At 33.4% G+C, this 17,465-nt stretch overlaps 1 protein-coding gene across 4 annotated transcripts in view; it reads left to right on the forward strand.

Moving 5' to 3' along the window:
- Positions 1–17,465, forward strand: part of aub (piwi like RNA-mediated gene silencing protein aubergine) — an 87,446-nt gene that overhangs the window by 41,515 nt on the left and 28,466 nt on the right. For all 4 annotated transcript variants that reach the window (XM_074180717.1, XM_074180718.1, XM_074180716.1 and 1 more), the window contains exons 5-7: positions 6,549–6,949; positions 8,726–9,064; positions 9,121–9,445. In XM_074180717.1, coding sequence (XP_074036818.1) covers positions 6,549–6,949; positions 8,726–9,064; positions 9,121–9,445 — 1,065 coding nt within the window. The remainder of the gene's footprint in view (positions 1–6,548; positions 6,950–8,725; positions 9,065–9,120; positions 9,446–17,465) is intronic.

The raw sequence follows: 17,465 nt of genomic DNA on the forward strand, positions 1-17,465 counted from the left end.
TAAATGGAGTTTGAAATCTGCATTCCTATCTGCTCTTTGAAGGGCCATAAGAATGTCAACTGCTTCTAAAAATGTGCACCAATACTTGGAAAGTTGGCGACATGCTATATCCATATTCCTTGAACTCAGTGACGATACTTTCAAATTCTTCAAGTCTGTCCATCACTCCTGAAATTGATTCCACGTGATATTCTGAGTCAGATGTCGGTTCCATAAGACATTTTTCCATGTTTTCAAGGAGATCTAAGAATGTTGTGAAAGTTTGTGGACGTGAACCATATTTATTGTTTTTGTATTGTTCAACTTCTGTAGTTTTATTTTTGTTTTTTAATTATGACTTAGCACATGTACTCAATGTACCAAAGTGTCAAATAAATATATAAATAAATAAGGATGTATCGATTTTCACTCATCCAAGTCATCAATGATTTGTAAAATAATCTAGAGAGGGCATCTCCAACTAAAATCATAGCCCGGATACCACGGGAATATTGCTTTCCTTGCAAAAGTTGTCTGCATGAATTTTCAGTGTAAACCTCCGACTCAACGAAAATATTGGCCAATCCACCATCTCCAAATATATTACCAATACTAGCAATGAAGGCCATCATCAAATGCATCCCACCAAGTTGCATAGTGACTTTATTGTGAAGCCCAGGGGGTTGGTACCACAGTATTTCTTGTGCTTTACTATAGATCGCAAGATCGCAGCAACGATAATGTGGTTCTGTTTCAAGGATTCTGATAATTTCACCAACTGTATGAGCCCTGTGTAAATGGTATCGTACGAAGAGGGAGGTGCGTTTATGAATGGTAGATAATATATGTTTGAAATATCCAAGTTTTTTTGTGATATTAAATTATTGAATTCATTCCAGCCAATGAATGTTTCAGATTTTTTCAGGTACCTGAGAAGCTGCCACAGATTGTCTAATGTCAATTTTTTTTCTGATTCACTTTTAAAATATGAATTCACGACACTGTCACTAGAACGGGTGGGTTCAGGTCTTTTGATTGGTTTCTTCATTCTGGTCGAAATTGTCAATGCTAGCATGTATGAAATTATTAACATTTTGTTCAATAGGAGCTATACCAGCAGGGACAAAATTTTCATTAGAACTTTCATGAGCAAGAGTTGTCAATAATGCACATATCTCATCGTAAGAACATCCATACCCGAAGTGATAAAGTGTATTTATCAGTTTTTTACTTCTAACTGCTTGATACACATATAATGACATACTCAAATCGAAACTTGTAGGAATATGTATCTTATCAAAATTATTAATTATGGCAGAACATGTAGCTAGAACTGGCGTGGTACAATAAGATTCAATTTTCTGTTCCGCATTATCGAAACTATTTTTATCTAGGATCCATGAAACGAATCTCAATAAATCTTCGGGAAAATCTTTTCCGAATTCCTTCTCGCTCAATGCATCAGGTGTTATATATTTTTTGCGCGATTCTTCAGAATATTGAGAATGCGCAATAATCTTTCTTCTTAGTATACCAGCAGCTTTATGTATAATACAAGTTTCATTGTCGTTGAAGGTCATTTCATTGAAGTTGGTCATTTCAGAATCACTACTTGTCGTATGTACTTCAGTTTGCAAATTGTGTCATTATTTATATCTCCCGCTGATATAATTGTCGACTTGCCAGGTTTAGATTCAAATGAAATTCTTTCACCGAAGTGACCCTGTATTAATCTTCTCAGATTTCCACTAGTGATTACCTTGTCACCTGTTGTATTGGAATGGATTCTTTCAAATTTCTTGCATAGTGTATTCATATACATAGGCTTCCTGTCACTGATGACAGACTGGTTTATCTCAGCATAAAAATTATTGAGTGCTTTATGTTCCTCAGTTTGTTGCTCTACATCTTTGGGTCTCGAGTATTCCACATTTTTTCGACCAATATAAGTCGAATAACACAATCGATGATATTTCGCATCATTAGCAAATAAATCAGTGAAATACTCCAAACGTCCTTGCATCTTCAAATCCTCTCTACATCTAGCAGCATTCAAAATTTTCGTCCTGGTGTTTTCACCCGTTCCCGTACTGATTTTTGTAAGACCCTGTTTTTTTTTTTAGTACCGCCTTTCCCGCAGATCAAACAGTCTGTTTTTACATTGAACGAGTCATCATTCTGTCTACTGGTAGATGGCTGATATTAGATTCTTCATTTGAATTTATTCTGATATGAGCCATGTTTTGTTTGCTGCAAAACGTTTTTCTGCAATTATAATGATATCAAAATCGATCTGGGTGAGACAACAGAGAAGTTTCCTGCGCTATGATTTTCAGAGAATTTTCATCGTTCCGATTTTTTGCGCATCTTATAATTGTATCCATACCATAACGTGTTGGCTTTTTCACAACAGCCTCCTCTTTTGACGACTCGAAGTCTGCCCCACATATGATACAATAATCCATTTTTAGGTTATGTATCTCTACAAACATATATCTATTATTGCTATAACCTGCTATACCGAAAAAATAACTATTAAACTAAATACTATAAATCTTCAGAATGGTCTACTCACCAACCAGTAATTCAAAGAATGCCACAACACTTATGTTTATTGCATCTGACAGTAAAGACACCTCATACACATAAACTTCTCAAATGTAATGACTGAAATACTTAATTGGCGGTATTTTCACGCGGTATTATCGCGGAAGCTCGTCCCGAGAACCGGGCAGCGGGCGGTACAAGGGTGCAGTAAAACGCTTATATTGGGAGATCCGTTCAAAATAGATCTTCACATAATTGAGACGAAATGATCGTTATGAAATTCCGCAGTTTTTTATATAAAAAAATAATGTCGATTATTGATCGAATAAGGAACTTATTGGGTGTTGAAGCGAACGGAAATGTGTTGAAAAGGCACAATCCTCCTACTATTTTGACTTTTTCTCTTATTCCGAAAGTAATAAAAACATATCTTTCTATACTGATAGGAAGCCAAATAATTTCTCTAGATAATGAAAAAACTTCATTTCCCTATCGTATATAATAGTCGAAATATATCAATTTTATTAGAGAAAACTGAAAATCTCAGTTTTTTCACATTAATATCAATATTTTTTCTCTCGACCAATGGAGAGTGTCGTAATTCTCCATTACACATGTAAAAATAATGGATTCAACATTATTTCAAGGTCTTATCAAGTTGTACTCTATGATTGGGTTACTCGATAAATAGAAGGCTTTTCGCAAGGAATCTGCTAAACTAGAGAGTAAAGCGCGTTGTCATATCTAAATTTTACGTTACCAGTTTATAGTAGAATCAAAATATAGTAAGCAGTAGAGTTGTAGGTTGTGGCAAATTATAGATAATACACAATACTGGTACGATTAAAAGGTATTATTTATGACAAAAATCAGTAACGAGCTTGTAATGAGTAATACTTATACATTTCCTGATTACTGATCAGTTAAAATTCATTATTTTCTGTATAGTGTTAGATATTTATTACAACTAGTGGCAACGCTATACGCAACGATATTTCTGTCTTTGTCACTTTACCGTAACTTCCATCTCATTGTTGCAGTCCTCACTAATGTACTTGCAGCCATGAGCGTATCATTGGTTTGTGAATTGTACAGCGTGAATTGTACGTTTTACAGTTAAGTTAGTCAGCAATCGACGTGTTGTGATAACAATTGGTGAAAATAATAGTGCTAATAAGTGTTTAAGCGTTACATAATTATATTTCTACACCGTTCTCAAACTACTCAAAAAATGGGAGACATGGTCGGGCCTTCCACGTCGAAAAAGGTAAAACGGTCGGAGTCTCGGTCAGTAAGAGAAAAACAAATTGTACTGCGAGTATTTCACTGTCTTGAAAGAGATCATCAGCCACCAAAAGATGACTTTGTGCGTATGTGCTGTAATTCTACGTGTGTACCTCCGAATAACCAACCGGGCATTTCTACATCATTAAGTTCCACAATTACAAAAGATAAATTAGTTGATATGTGCTCTGATTATACCGGTGTACCAAAATCATCGATTTACAAAATACCAAGAGAAGCAGAAATTCATGGGGACTTACAAACGCCAAAAACTAGTAGCAGACGAAAAAAAATCACAGTTGATGAAGAAGCCAAAACCAGTATACGCAGAACTATTCACAGTTTATTTTTCAGAAATGAGCTGCCCACACTAAAAACAGTTCTGGAGGCACTTAGCGATCATAAATTGGTCCCAAAAATGGGTAAAGACACTTTTAGGGAACTTGTACAGGAAATTAAATTTACGTACGGAAAAGTTGACAGGAAAAGCATTCTCATTGAACGTCAAGAAATAATAGCATGGAAAGAAACTATCTAAGAAAAATTGATGAATTTCGGAAGCTCAAAAAAAAATTGTACTTCATGGACGAGACATGGGTTAACCAAGGACATACGGTCAAAAAAGTATGGCAGGATGGTAATATAACAAGTGCACGACAAGCCTTTATTGAAGGTTTGTCAATTGGGTTAAAACAGCCATCTGGAAAAGGTAGTCGTCTGATGGTGAATTTATATTTAAATCTAAGAAAACAGGCGACTATCATGAAGAGATGAATGCGGAGGTGTTTGAAAAATGGTTTGAGGGCATCATTCAACTTGTGGAACCTGGGTCTGTCATCGTCATGGACAATGCCCCATACCATAGTCGACATTTAGAACCATTACCGAAACAATCATGGAAAAAAGCAGCAATTCAAGAATGGTTAATCAATTAAGAACATCCAATATAACAAAGATAGTTTAAAGGCAGAACTACTTCAGCTAACAAAATTACACACAGACAAATATAAAAAATTCGCAGTGGATGAAATGGCGTTAAGTCGTGGATATACAGTTTTAAGGTTACCACCATACCACTGCGAATTAAACCCAATTTAATTAATCTGGGCGCAACTAAAAGGATATGTGGCACGAGAAAACAGAACATTTAAATTAGTGGACGTGCAACATCACCTACAAGAAACTATTCGAACTGTTTCTGCAGAAGACTGGAAGAAATGCATGCAGCATGTTTTAAAAGAGGAGCAAAAAATGCGGGACCTAGACAACCGTATTGAACACAATATTGAACCAATCATAATTCACTTTGATGATAGCGGTAGCAACAGTGACGAATCTGAGGTTGAAGATTAGATGAAAATTTGTACCAATTTTAATGAAATAAATAAAAAATGTGTATGAATATTTTAACTAATTGTACTAAGAATTTTTCTTTCATTCTTAACCCTCTCAAAAATTAATAAGCACGCCCTGATTTGCTGTCAACTGGGCTTACTTCTACTCTCAATCATTATTGGTTTTAGTATAGATATGTTTCAGTGTTGTAAGAAATTTATCAAATTGCTAAGTGGAACCATATCTTTATAGATGATCTTTTAGTAAACAAACTTGTACAGCTACCAAGAATTATCAGAATTTAATTTCGTATATTTTTAGGAGAGATTATTTTTTGACAAAGAAAGGTTTTGATTCTCTACTTCAATCAATCAATTTCAAAAAAGTTAACTCTATACAAAGATGTGTAGATCATGCAAAGAAGTAACTTTCAGATGCAAACTGAAAGAAAAAGCAGTCTCGATACAGCTACTTTCATATAAACATTGAATTATACAAAAGAAATATACTTTTACTTCTGTAATGAACAATGAATTATACAATAAACACTTTTCCCTATTCAGTTGATATTACAAAAATTCGTTATGGAAGTGAATCAGATATCATTACTACACAATATAGTAAATAAAAAGAAATAAAATTTCACTTACATGGAACACTGGTATACATCAGATGTTTCACTACAAGACACTTGCCTTATCAGCTCTTTAGTACCAAATCTGGATAACATTTTAAGAAAAAAACACTCATTAAATTCACTATGATTATTTACCTCAATGAATGATAACAAAAAACCGTTGAAGGCTAGGCAGCGTTTACAGAGACTGAATAATTTCACATACTTCTCAAAATTGGGATTTTGAAACTGAGTTTTGAGTTTATATTATCATCTCCCTTCCTGAAAAGGATCTTAAATATGAATGAATTGAGTATTTTTTCTTATAATGTTATCCAGTTTTGGTACTGAAAAGATGATGAGACAAGTGTCTTACGGCAAAACATCCGATGTCTACCAGTGAGGATGACAGTGTTCCATGTAAGTGAAATTTTACTTCTTTCATTTACTATATTGTGTAGCAATCCTGTGAATGACCTGATTTAATTCCATAACGCATGTTTGGAATACAAAAAAGTGTTTTTTAAATAATTCAGTGTTCATATAAAAGTATTTTTCTTTCTTATATGAAAGTGGCTGTTTCTGGTGGACCTTTTCTTTCAGTTTGTGTATGAAAGTAACTTGTTTGCATGATCTGCACATTTTTGTACTGAGTAAACTTTTTTTAAATTTCTATTTTTTTCCATGACAAAAGTGGTACAGTGTCCAAAGTGTTTTTGTATAATATAAATACAGCCTGTTTATCTCATCAGATCATCAGCCTCTTGAAATTTATGTAATTTTTTAGGTACGAGTGGGAAGCCAGTTATGCTCATGTCAAATTATTTCCAACTGATGAAAGCTGGGAAATGGGGTTTATTTCAGTACAGAGTAGATTTCAATCCTGATGTAGACCACACTGGCCACAGAAAACGTTATATGAGTACGGCTATGCGAGGATCGGGCATTAATGGATACCTATTTGATGGCACAGTCATGTACACTACACAGAGAATCCACCCTGATCCATTGGAAAAACTTGTGGACAGCGATACAGGAGAAAGATTTCGAATAACTATTAGACTTGTTGGTGATGTTGCATGGGGAGACTATCACTATATACAGTTATTCAATATTATAATAAGGAAATGTCTCACATTCATGAAGTTCCAGTTAGTAGGCAGACAGTACTTCGATCCTACAAATAGGGTAATGAGATAAAATAATTTATATTCAGATTCACTTCATTATGTATTTGAAAAATGTAATTCTTCTCTAGAGTATGCCGAAAGACCAATTTGTTACAATAAGATTCTAAACTGTCCATCATATAAAACGCTACGTTTTAGGATGCCCTAACAATTGTTCAATGGATACTTTAGCTTGAATTATGTGCTCTGATGCAATCCAACATGGAAATATTGGAAAATCACCAGAGTCATAAAACCCGTACTATGAATTTGAAAGAGGATACTTTTTAGGACAGATTAGTTTTTCGGAAAAGTTTTTGACTTTCTACTACTTTATCTTCAAACAAAAAACATGGTAATTTTTCGAAGTTAGGAAGAAAGCAATTAAGTTCAAAATAAACATCTTTACAAAGATGTGTGGATCATGCATGTCATAAAGTTGTAATTTTTTGTGTTTTCTTCTTCGAAAGTTCAAAGAGATGCTAATGAGGGTGTTCAACCCAACACTTCGAAAAGTACACCTTAAGGATGATAAATTGTAATATAAGTGAAATTTTGTATCAACGCTTTCATATATAACATTGTGTGGCATTTCTGTGAATCACCTAGTTATTGACAATTTCATAACGAATGTTGGAAGTAAAAACAGAATGAGAAATTTTCGTGTAATTGTTCATATGTATCAAATCAGTTGTTTCAAATGGACTTTTTCTTTCAGTTTGTATCTGAAAAAAAATTATGTGCATGATCTAGAGGTCTTTGTAAATAGTTTATTTTGACCTAATTGCTTTCTTCTTTCTATTTGAAACTTCACATTTTTATTATAAAGATGGCTAAGTTGAAAACCAAAAAGCCTTTTCTCCCACTAAGAATATTCATTAAAATGTCGGAGAGACTTTAACGATAAGTTTTCAGAAATTGTTTATATGCTGTCATAACAAGTACTTCCTTAACTTACATCACCGGGAACATTTGGTTGAGAGTGGACCTATCACATCTTGATACAATTCTCATTCCTATATTTTTTTTAATTTCTGCAAATGAGTACAAGAGTACTGAATGATATTTATTATTAAATTTATTTGAAATGATATACTCCACTAATGTCAAATAATTTTCTTCTTGGTTTATTTTGATTGATAGTAATTTCTTTTTGATTCTTTATGTATATACATTTTGTGCGTTTGTTATTTAACTATTGTAAAGGTTTTAAAAGAGAGGAATTGGCTATTGCTCAAACTGATCTGAGGCATTGAAGATTTCAATAAATTAAAGAAAAAAATCCTTTTTTTTTTTTCTAATATTCAAATTGAATAAATTTCTCTCATAAAATACACCTACAAAAGGTGCATTTTTTTCTGAGCCAACCAATATGTGAATGCAAGATAACTAGTTATCTTAATTTGTAATTCCCTTTTTTTCTTTAATTCTATCATATTATTTAAATTGAGGAAAACTTATCTGAATTTGTTTTGTATATAATTTCGTATAGCGAGATTTATCCAAATTTAAATGTAACTCATGAGATCCCAACCAGAAAGATATTAGTTGTAAGAGTTCTAAAATGTATTTTTCAGTTATATTTATATTTTTAGAGAAGTAAATGAGGGTTATGTCTCCAGCAGAAAAATTAATAGAACCACATAAATTTAGCTCTGTAACAGAATTGCTATAAATTATAGAATTGAAGCTAGCACAGAAACTTGTGGAACTTCACACTTATGGTTTTTGATAAACTCTTTATCAGAAATATTATTATATTATGTATTTATAAAGGTCATTCTTTTTTTTCCAGGTTGCTATTCCCGAATTCTGTTTAGAGTTGTGGCCTGGATTTGTAACTTCAATGAGACAACATGAAAATGATATTTTGTTGAATTCTGATCTAACATTCAAAGTTATGAGGCAAGACAATGTCTATGATCTAATGTTGGAATGCAGGTCTTCAAATCATCGTGCAGAATTCCAATCGAAAATTATAGGCAGTGTAGTTTTGACATATTACAACAATAAAACATACAAAATCGATGACGTCGATTTTCATACATCTCCCGCCTCCACATTTCCTAGAAGAGATGGAAGCAGTATTTCATTTGTTGAATATTACAGAACTCGTTATAACATCAACATACAAGTATTACGATTCTTTTATTCAATTTTTGAGACTTGTTGATAATATTAATTTTTCAGGTGTTGACACAACCTATGTTAGTTTCGCGAAGTAAACCACGAGAAATTAGAGCCGGCATGCCTGAAACTGTACTTTTGATACCCGAACTTTGTCAACTGACTGGTCTTACGGATCGCCAAAGAGAAAATTTCCAGCTGATGAGAGCATTGGCGGATCATACACGAGTTGGCCCGGTCGGACGAATTGCGAAGTTACGAGAATTCAGCAACAGAATGCAAAATTGTCCAGAAGTTATACAAGAACTTCGAAACTGGGACCTTAATCTTGCTAAAGATTTGATTAGGTTCCAAGGTCGATCACTTCAGCAGGAGACTATTCTTGGTGGTAAGCATTTTTCTGAATGTATAATAAATATAAATTTCAGTTTTAACTTTTGAATATGTGATATGAGAACTGACCCCACCTATGAAGGAAATAAACAACAAATCATTCGAATGTGGAATCTTTCCTGATAATATCAAATCAAATCAAAATATACTTTATTGTCCGAAGATTTGCATCTTATTGACAAAGTCCAAGAAATACAATGTTGATATAAAAAAAGTATAAATGTAAATATAAAAAAGTTCCAAAAATGTATAAATGTAAATATAAAAAAAATTCTAAAAATGTATAGATAAAATACCACCATGTATAAAGTGATGGTACAATAGTAGTAAAAATATTAGTAATATATTATTAAAAGGATTCGCTAAAATATTCTTCCAAACTATAATAGGGTCTATCCACAAGGAGGTTCTTCACCGCCTTTTTGAAATGAACGTTGCTTAAATTTGCCGATCTCATTTCTAATGGTAAATGATTGAACAATTTACCACCATTGTAGTATATGGAATCCTTGATTAAATTCGAAGTTGGGATGGGAAGCCTAAAGGTATAATTGCTATTGCGTGTAGCATAAGGAGTAGAAGCAAAGTTGAGCTTCGATTTATGTTTATAAATAAGGCAAACTGTCTCTAAGATAAAAAGTGCGATGACTGTTAACATTTTATTGGCAGTGAACAAATTTCTGCACGATTCTCTGGGTTTAACTTTACAGAGACATCTTAGTGCCCTCTTCTGTAATATTAATACAGAAGAGAGGAGGGATGAGTTGCATGCTCCCCAAAAAGGTATTCCATAACGTAGTCGTGATTCAACAAGTGCATGGTAAACGGTCTTTGCGACATGGAAACCCAACTCATTTGAAACCACTCTAACTGCATAACATCTTGAGGAGATCTTACTCTTCAGTTGTTTAATATGCTCATCAAATTTCAGCCTATTATCAATGAATACACCGAGAAATTTTGTGTTTAATTTAGTTTGTAATACGTCAGCGTCTATTGAAATGTCATCAAGCGAACATTTGAATGATATTATATTTGTTTTGGATGCATTTAGAGAGAGTAAATTTGCATCGCACCAGCTCTTCACCTTCTTCAAGTCGGATGATATTATTTTAATTAACTCCATAGAGTTTTTTTCTTTCCACAATATTGTAGTATCATCCGCGAATAGAGTGAAACTACCAGATATGTTAATCATAGATATGTCATTCATATATAACAGAAACAGAATAGGGCCTAACACAGAACCCTGTGGTACACCAAATTCAATGGCCCTGTTCTCCGAGAGTTCCGTTGTCCTCACCATTTGACTCCGACCTGAAAGGTACGATTCGAACCAAGTGTTCGTTACACCTCTACATCCATATTTATGAAGTTTTTTTAATAAAATGTTATGATTAACGCAATCGAACGCCTTTGAAATATCCCAAAAAATTGCGGCAGCTACTTCACCAGCATTCAATTCAGAGTAAATTTCATATAAAAAAGAGAAGATAGCATCATTTGTATCTTTTTCCTCTTGAAACCCAAACTGGTTTTTGCTTATAATACAGTGCAGTTTTAAGAATTCATCTAAACGTACTTTGACTAATTTCTCAATAATTTTTGCTAAAGTCGGTATTAAGGAGATAGGACGCAGATTGGAGGGATTATCTAAATCACCACCTTTATGTAGTGAAATGACAACGGAAGTCTTCAGGGAAGAAGGAAATGAGCCAGTCCTGAATGAGGTATTAATAAGGGCGACCAAAGTTTCTAGAGCATTGAGTGGTAAATTCAAGAGAATCTTAACGGAAATATCATCATATCCGGCCGTGTTTTTATTTTTAATGTCATGAAGTGTTTTGAACAATTCATTAAGGTCAGTGTCATATAAAATAAGACTATCATGAATTTTTATATTTTCTAAGTTGATCAATGGATCATATGGAGCATGAATTGTGTTACTCAACTGTTCAGCAATAGAACAGTAGAACTCATTTATTATATTAGGATTAAGTGACAGTTCAGAGTTTTTCTTTTTTGTTTTACCTCTTATATCACTTATAATTGACCAAGTTTCTTTAATTTTATTCTTCGATTCCCCCATTCTGTTGCCGTAATATATTCTCTTAGCTAGACTGATAGTGGATCGATATACTTTTTTGTAATCATTGAAATAGTTCCAGAAAAATGTTTCATTCGTGAATTTTCTGATATAATGCAGTGAGCGCAGGTTTCTAGAGGATGTTTTCAGTCCTTTTGTCACCCATGGCTTTTTACATTTATTTTTAATTATTTGTTCTGGAAACGACTTATTGAACACATCAGACAATGCACTGTGGAATGATAAAAAGGGGTACATTCAGAGAGTATGCTCACCCAGTCTATTTCAAGGCAGTTTTGATAGAACCTATCATAGTTTGAACGACTGAACAATCTACCATACTTATGTATGGTTTGTTTTTTTGTTGATTTTAACAGAATAGAACATATCACTGCTTCATGATCAGATAATCCGGATGGAATAACTGTGCATGAAACATTTTGCTTGTCAATATTGCTACAGACATAGTCGATGCAGGATGCAGAAAATCGAGAGATGCGAGTATCCGTATCAACGTGCATACTCAAGTCAAATGATAAAAGTAAGTTCTTCAGTGACTCATGAACCAGAGAATCACAGTCATTGTAATTGATATTGAAATCACCTGTTACGATTATAGAACTATTTATCGGCAGGTCAGACAAGAGTAGCTCTAGTTTTCTCAAAAATATATTAACATCCGTAGAGGGAGATCGGTAAAGACAAACAACATATAAATTATATTTTTTGCTAAAGCAGATTGTGAATTCAAATGTTTTATCATCCAAGAGATCATTGAACTTTTCGATTTGAGAGAAAGAGTAATCGGTAATTACAGTGTCAGCCACCAGAATAACTGTTCCCTCGTGGTTTGAGTCTGCTCTTGAGTTTCTGCATACCACAGAGTAGCAAGGTATGTATATAGGCTCATTACTATTACACCAATGTTCTGTTAACAATACTATACTGGGAAAATTCAGAGTATTCAGAAGTACATAAAGTTCGTCACACTTACGTCTGAGGGACTGAATATTCAGTAAAAATAATGTGCATGTTTTTGTTATAGATTTGAAATTGTAACATTGTTCACTCTTGGAGTCAGTTTCTTGGGATATCACAGGTCTATAGAAAGGATGTTCTGAGCTTGATCTAAAAAATCGTCGCATATAGAGACATATTTTAAATTATCCCCTTGTTTTTTCGTTAGAATGTTATAGTTCAATACATTTTTCGCTATGGTATGAATTTTAAGCTTTTTACCACCGCGGCTGTTAATCTCCAAGAAAGAAATATCTCCTTCAGCATAATAATTTAGCTTTTTTGTGTATTCGTATAATTTGATATTGAATTTATAGATAAGTTGATTAAAACTCTATACACCTTTCCATAGGGTATAGAAGATAGTATTATGTTTGTATTTGTACAGAGTTTTAGAAGACTATTGATTTTTCTGAATGAAGGATATTTATTCGCCCTAAAATCGTTTGACCCTGCCAAAACTAAAATGTAATCATTGCTGTCTAGATCTTTCGACAAGTTGACAATATCTTCAATTATGTTTTCAAACAACTCTCCCGGTTTGATGATAGTTTGAACAGTAAACCTATTCCTATAAAATCTAGATATCATTTCTCCCAAACCATATCCAAAATCATCGCATAAAATAAGGATTTGATTTTTTGGAGAGCCTCGACCCATACACAATTTGCTTACATATGTTCTATCATCATCTTCTACATCTGATGATTTAGTCAATTTTTTCAAAGTTTCATAAGGCTTATTTTCTTCCACAACATTGTTTGGCAGTATTTTGTCCTCGGTTTTTGATGAGCTAGGACTAGGTCTGAGTTGAGTGTCACATTTGGATATTTGATTTATTTCTAATTTCAATGTCAAATTTTCTTGTCGGATACATTCTATTTCATTCAAATTTACTTGATTTTGCGCTGAAAGAGTTTCTATCGATGTAAGCATTTTTTTGTTGATTTTGTTGAGTTCGCCCAGTTCTTCCTCCAGTTTAGACATCTCTTTCAATGTTTCATCCAATTTTATCTGGAAGTCTTCATTTCTCAGTGCTAATTTATCTTTATCCGAGTTCAGTTTTGTCAGTTCCCTTTCCTGTTTTTTGATGTTTTTCATAAGATCCTCCTCCAAGCTGGCAGCTTCATCTTGAAAATCGCTTGAGACTCTTCTCAATCTCTTTATGTAGCTGTCCTTCTCTTGATTATCTCTTCTTAACTTATCAAGTTCTTCTTGTAGGTAATTAATTTTGTCTTCCCAGTCTATATTTAGTTTTTCTATCACAATAACTTTTTCTGCATTATCCTTCTTGAGTTTATTTATTATGTCTTCACTTTTTCTAAGTAGTTCTGCCTCTTGTTTATTTTTCTTCACAAACTCTTTAGAGCACAGTATTTTTGTACCTCCCATTGTGATGTGTTTTACCCTGTCGACACAGCTAGCGTGGAACATATTAAAACACTGAGCGCAACAAAAATTTGGACCTCTTAATAGAATTTCTTACCCTTCGTTTTTTGTGGCTTTATCTATCGGTGTTTTTATAGCCAAATCTACTTTTACAACTTTGATGCACTCTTCTGAGTTTATTTATGCACTTCACCAAAGTCCGACACAGATAACTTTGACGCACAAAACTGGATGTCTGAATGTTTTTGTATAATGGATATATAATTGGCTGAGCTGCTGCCAGCAATATGTAACAAGCTTTAATGTTTGCTTTGATATACCGACAGATGCAAACACGTCCATTCGCTAGGACAGTCACTACACTACTCTAGTCAATGAATTAGTTGTATTCAAGTCAATGTAATTTGTTCGGATCGAGTGATAGCAAATTTGCAGTGATGAATATCATTTTCAGTATTCGTTTTAACTATTGGGTAGAGATATGAAATATGGACTATCATTATCTTTTGAGGCATTTGACATAGTTAATCATATTTTATTGAAGAAATTGTCAAATTAACATTGGTATTCAATGAATTATTCATAGATAGTTTGAAAATTAAGAATAGTATAAATTTATCAGATATTGAAAGAAAGATTTTGACTTTCGACTTCTCCATCTGTGTATGAAGATGGAGAAGTATACAAAGATGCAGATGTAGAAGTAGAATGCAACATTTATTATATAAAGCTAAGATCGAGTCTCTTCCAGTGATGTAATCACTCGGTCAATCCAATGTACTTTTGCAAGTGAAATTTATTGAATCCAATTCATGTGTTCAAGAATTTGTATTAAGGAAGTGTGTAAAATGCTTTTCTTTAGATCTAATGAAAGAACTCCATATGTTTTGTACGAATCTAAATCTAGCTGGAATTGGGTTATGGTTACTACGGAATCCCTGTCTATTAAAATTTTGATGTCAATTCGTCAAGATTTCAGAGCTTTTCTCGAATCTAATATAATCATTTTTTTTCTGGTTCGGTAGGCTTGAGATACAATTTTGAGTAGGAATACTAGGCGATACATTTGTACCAACAGTAATAAAGTAATTATTGAAACTTCCACAAATATCTTGTACATTTTCAATTTCATTTCCATTTACGAATATATATTTAATTTAATTTCCATGATTCGTTCTATTATATAGAATTTTGTTGATTGATTTTCATACCAACTTTGGGGCAAGGTTACTGAATTTTTATTTATTATACTGATTATATAGATGTGGAACACAAATATCGGAATCCCAATGCATTCTGGAGGGGTCCACTATATCATCTGACCTATTTAAAACGGAATATCTATTATTTGATTGTACCGTTTCCCTTCTTGCACTGTTTCAAATCAAATCAGTTTATTCATTCCAAGGACCCATTAGGGTATAGAACATGTCAGGATATAATGTCTTAGTGCATGTATATAAATGTAGTAAAGACTACATACATAACTACAAGACAACAAAAGGAACATCGATATAAGTTATTTGCTTAAAAAGTTACAATAAAAATTCATCAATGTTATAAAATAAATTTTCTTGCAGAAAGCGTTTTATGGAGTTTCGAAATTTGAAGTGTGTAGGCTGAGTTTTAATGCCAGTGGATAATTTATTGTAAATTCTCACACCTGTTGAAAGTGGTCCATTTGATGTTATTTGGAGATTGCTATGATTTGGATAGATTAGCTGATTATTTCTGGTTTGGTAGACATGTATGTCCGAATGCCTGGGAAGAGAGTTTTTTATTTTATGGATGTAGCAGGCAACCTCCATAATATAAAGACAGGCCAGAGGAAGAATATTCAATTCGGCAAACAATGGTTTATAGGAATTCCTGGGTGATACATTTTTTACAGTTCTTACTGCTCTTTTCTGAATAAGAAATAGATGCAGTGCTGCCGGAGAGTTTCCCCATAGTAAAATGCCATAAAGTAGAATAGACTGGATTTCAGCAAAGTAGAAATTTCTCAAACTTCCGATATCAACCACATTTCGCATACATCGAATTTGATATATTTTGTTGTTGATTTTCTGTTAATATTTAAGTCATTCAGTTTGATCGAGAGTGGATTGTTTATTAGTCTTTGTCTGGTGTGAAAGATTAGATACTCAGTTTTTTCTGTACTGAAATGTAGTTGATTAGCTGAAAACCATAGTCCTAGTTTACCAAGAATATGGTTACAAGCTTGTTCGGTCATTTCACTGCATTCCTGGGAGACAAGAAAAGATGAGTCATCAGCATACAGCGTGATGTTATACTCAGGTAAAAATTCCACTATGTCAGCAATGAATAAAGAAAATAGTATTGGGGCCAAAACACTTCCCTGTGGCACTCCCGGCTCCAGTTGCGGGGCATCTGAGCAGTGCTTACTAATAGATCCATCAACTTCTTTGAAACAAATTTGGACAAACTGACTTCTATCAGAAAGATATGATTCAAACCATTTGGCTGCAATTCCTCGTATGCCACAAAGCCAAAGTTTTTGTAGCAGTGCCTTATGAGGAATACAGTTAAAGGCCCCGCTTAAGTCGCAAAAAAATTCCAACAGGGGAGTTTCTTTTGTCGATCTCGGACAATACATTATTATAAAAGTCAACTGTTGCAGTTGTTGTGGATTTTCCCTTCCGAAAACCGTGCTGCTGGTCTGGTATGTCTGTATTTATTGATGAAGGGAGTTAGTCTGTCTAGCATACAATATTCGTTAACCTTTGCAAACGGAGAGAGACCTGATACTGGTCTGTAATTATTAATGTTAGTTTTTTCGTTTTTTTTTATGCACTGGAGTTAGCTTTGCTGATTTAAGACAGTTTGGAAATATGCCCGATGCAAATGAATGGTTTACTAAATGGGTTAGAATACCTACTATATCTTTACCAAATTCCTTTATTAAAACAGAGGGAATTTCATCTGGACCGGTAGACATTTTATTTTTCAGTTTTGATACAATGTGTAACATTTCATCTTCAGTAAATGGCATGAAAGCAATAGAGTTTGTGTTGCTTTTCCCCGAAAAATCAAATTCACCAATTTTTTTGATGGACTTTGCTACGTCCCTAGGTGCTTCAATAAAAAAATTGTTGAATGTGTCAGCTATTATCTTGGGGTTGGTCAATTCACTATTATGTAGGATTTTCAAGTTAGAAGAGTTACTTGTTTTATTTCTTAGCTTGTTGATGATTTCCCAAGAAGTTTTATTTTTATTTTCAGATTTCTCTATTAAAGTACTATAGAATGTTCTTTTTGCAGTTTCGACGAGATGCGTATGTTCTTTTTTCGCAGATTTGTAGTAATTTTGAATTTCAGCATGCTGCTTTTGTAGAATGAACAGATCTTTCAGGTTCTCGCTAGAGTTTTTGATCTCAGCTGTAATCCAATTCTTTTTATTACTCTGATTCTTTCTTCTTGACATTGGAAAGCATTTATCATATATATCAAAGAAACTGTTTAAGAAGATGTTGAATTTATAATTACAATCGTTTGTATTATA

This window comes from Leptinotarsa decemlineata, unplaced genomic scaffold (assembly GCF_025532065.1).
Source record: "Leptinotarsa decemlineata unplaced genomic scaffold, Ldec_3_MD MMD2_tig00026299_RagTag_RagTag, whole genome shotgun sequence".
Taxonomy (NCBI): Eukaryota; Metazoa; Arthropoda; class Insecta; order Coleoptera; family Chrysomelidae; genus Leptinotarsa; species Leptinotarsa decemlineata.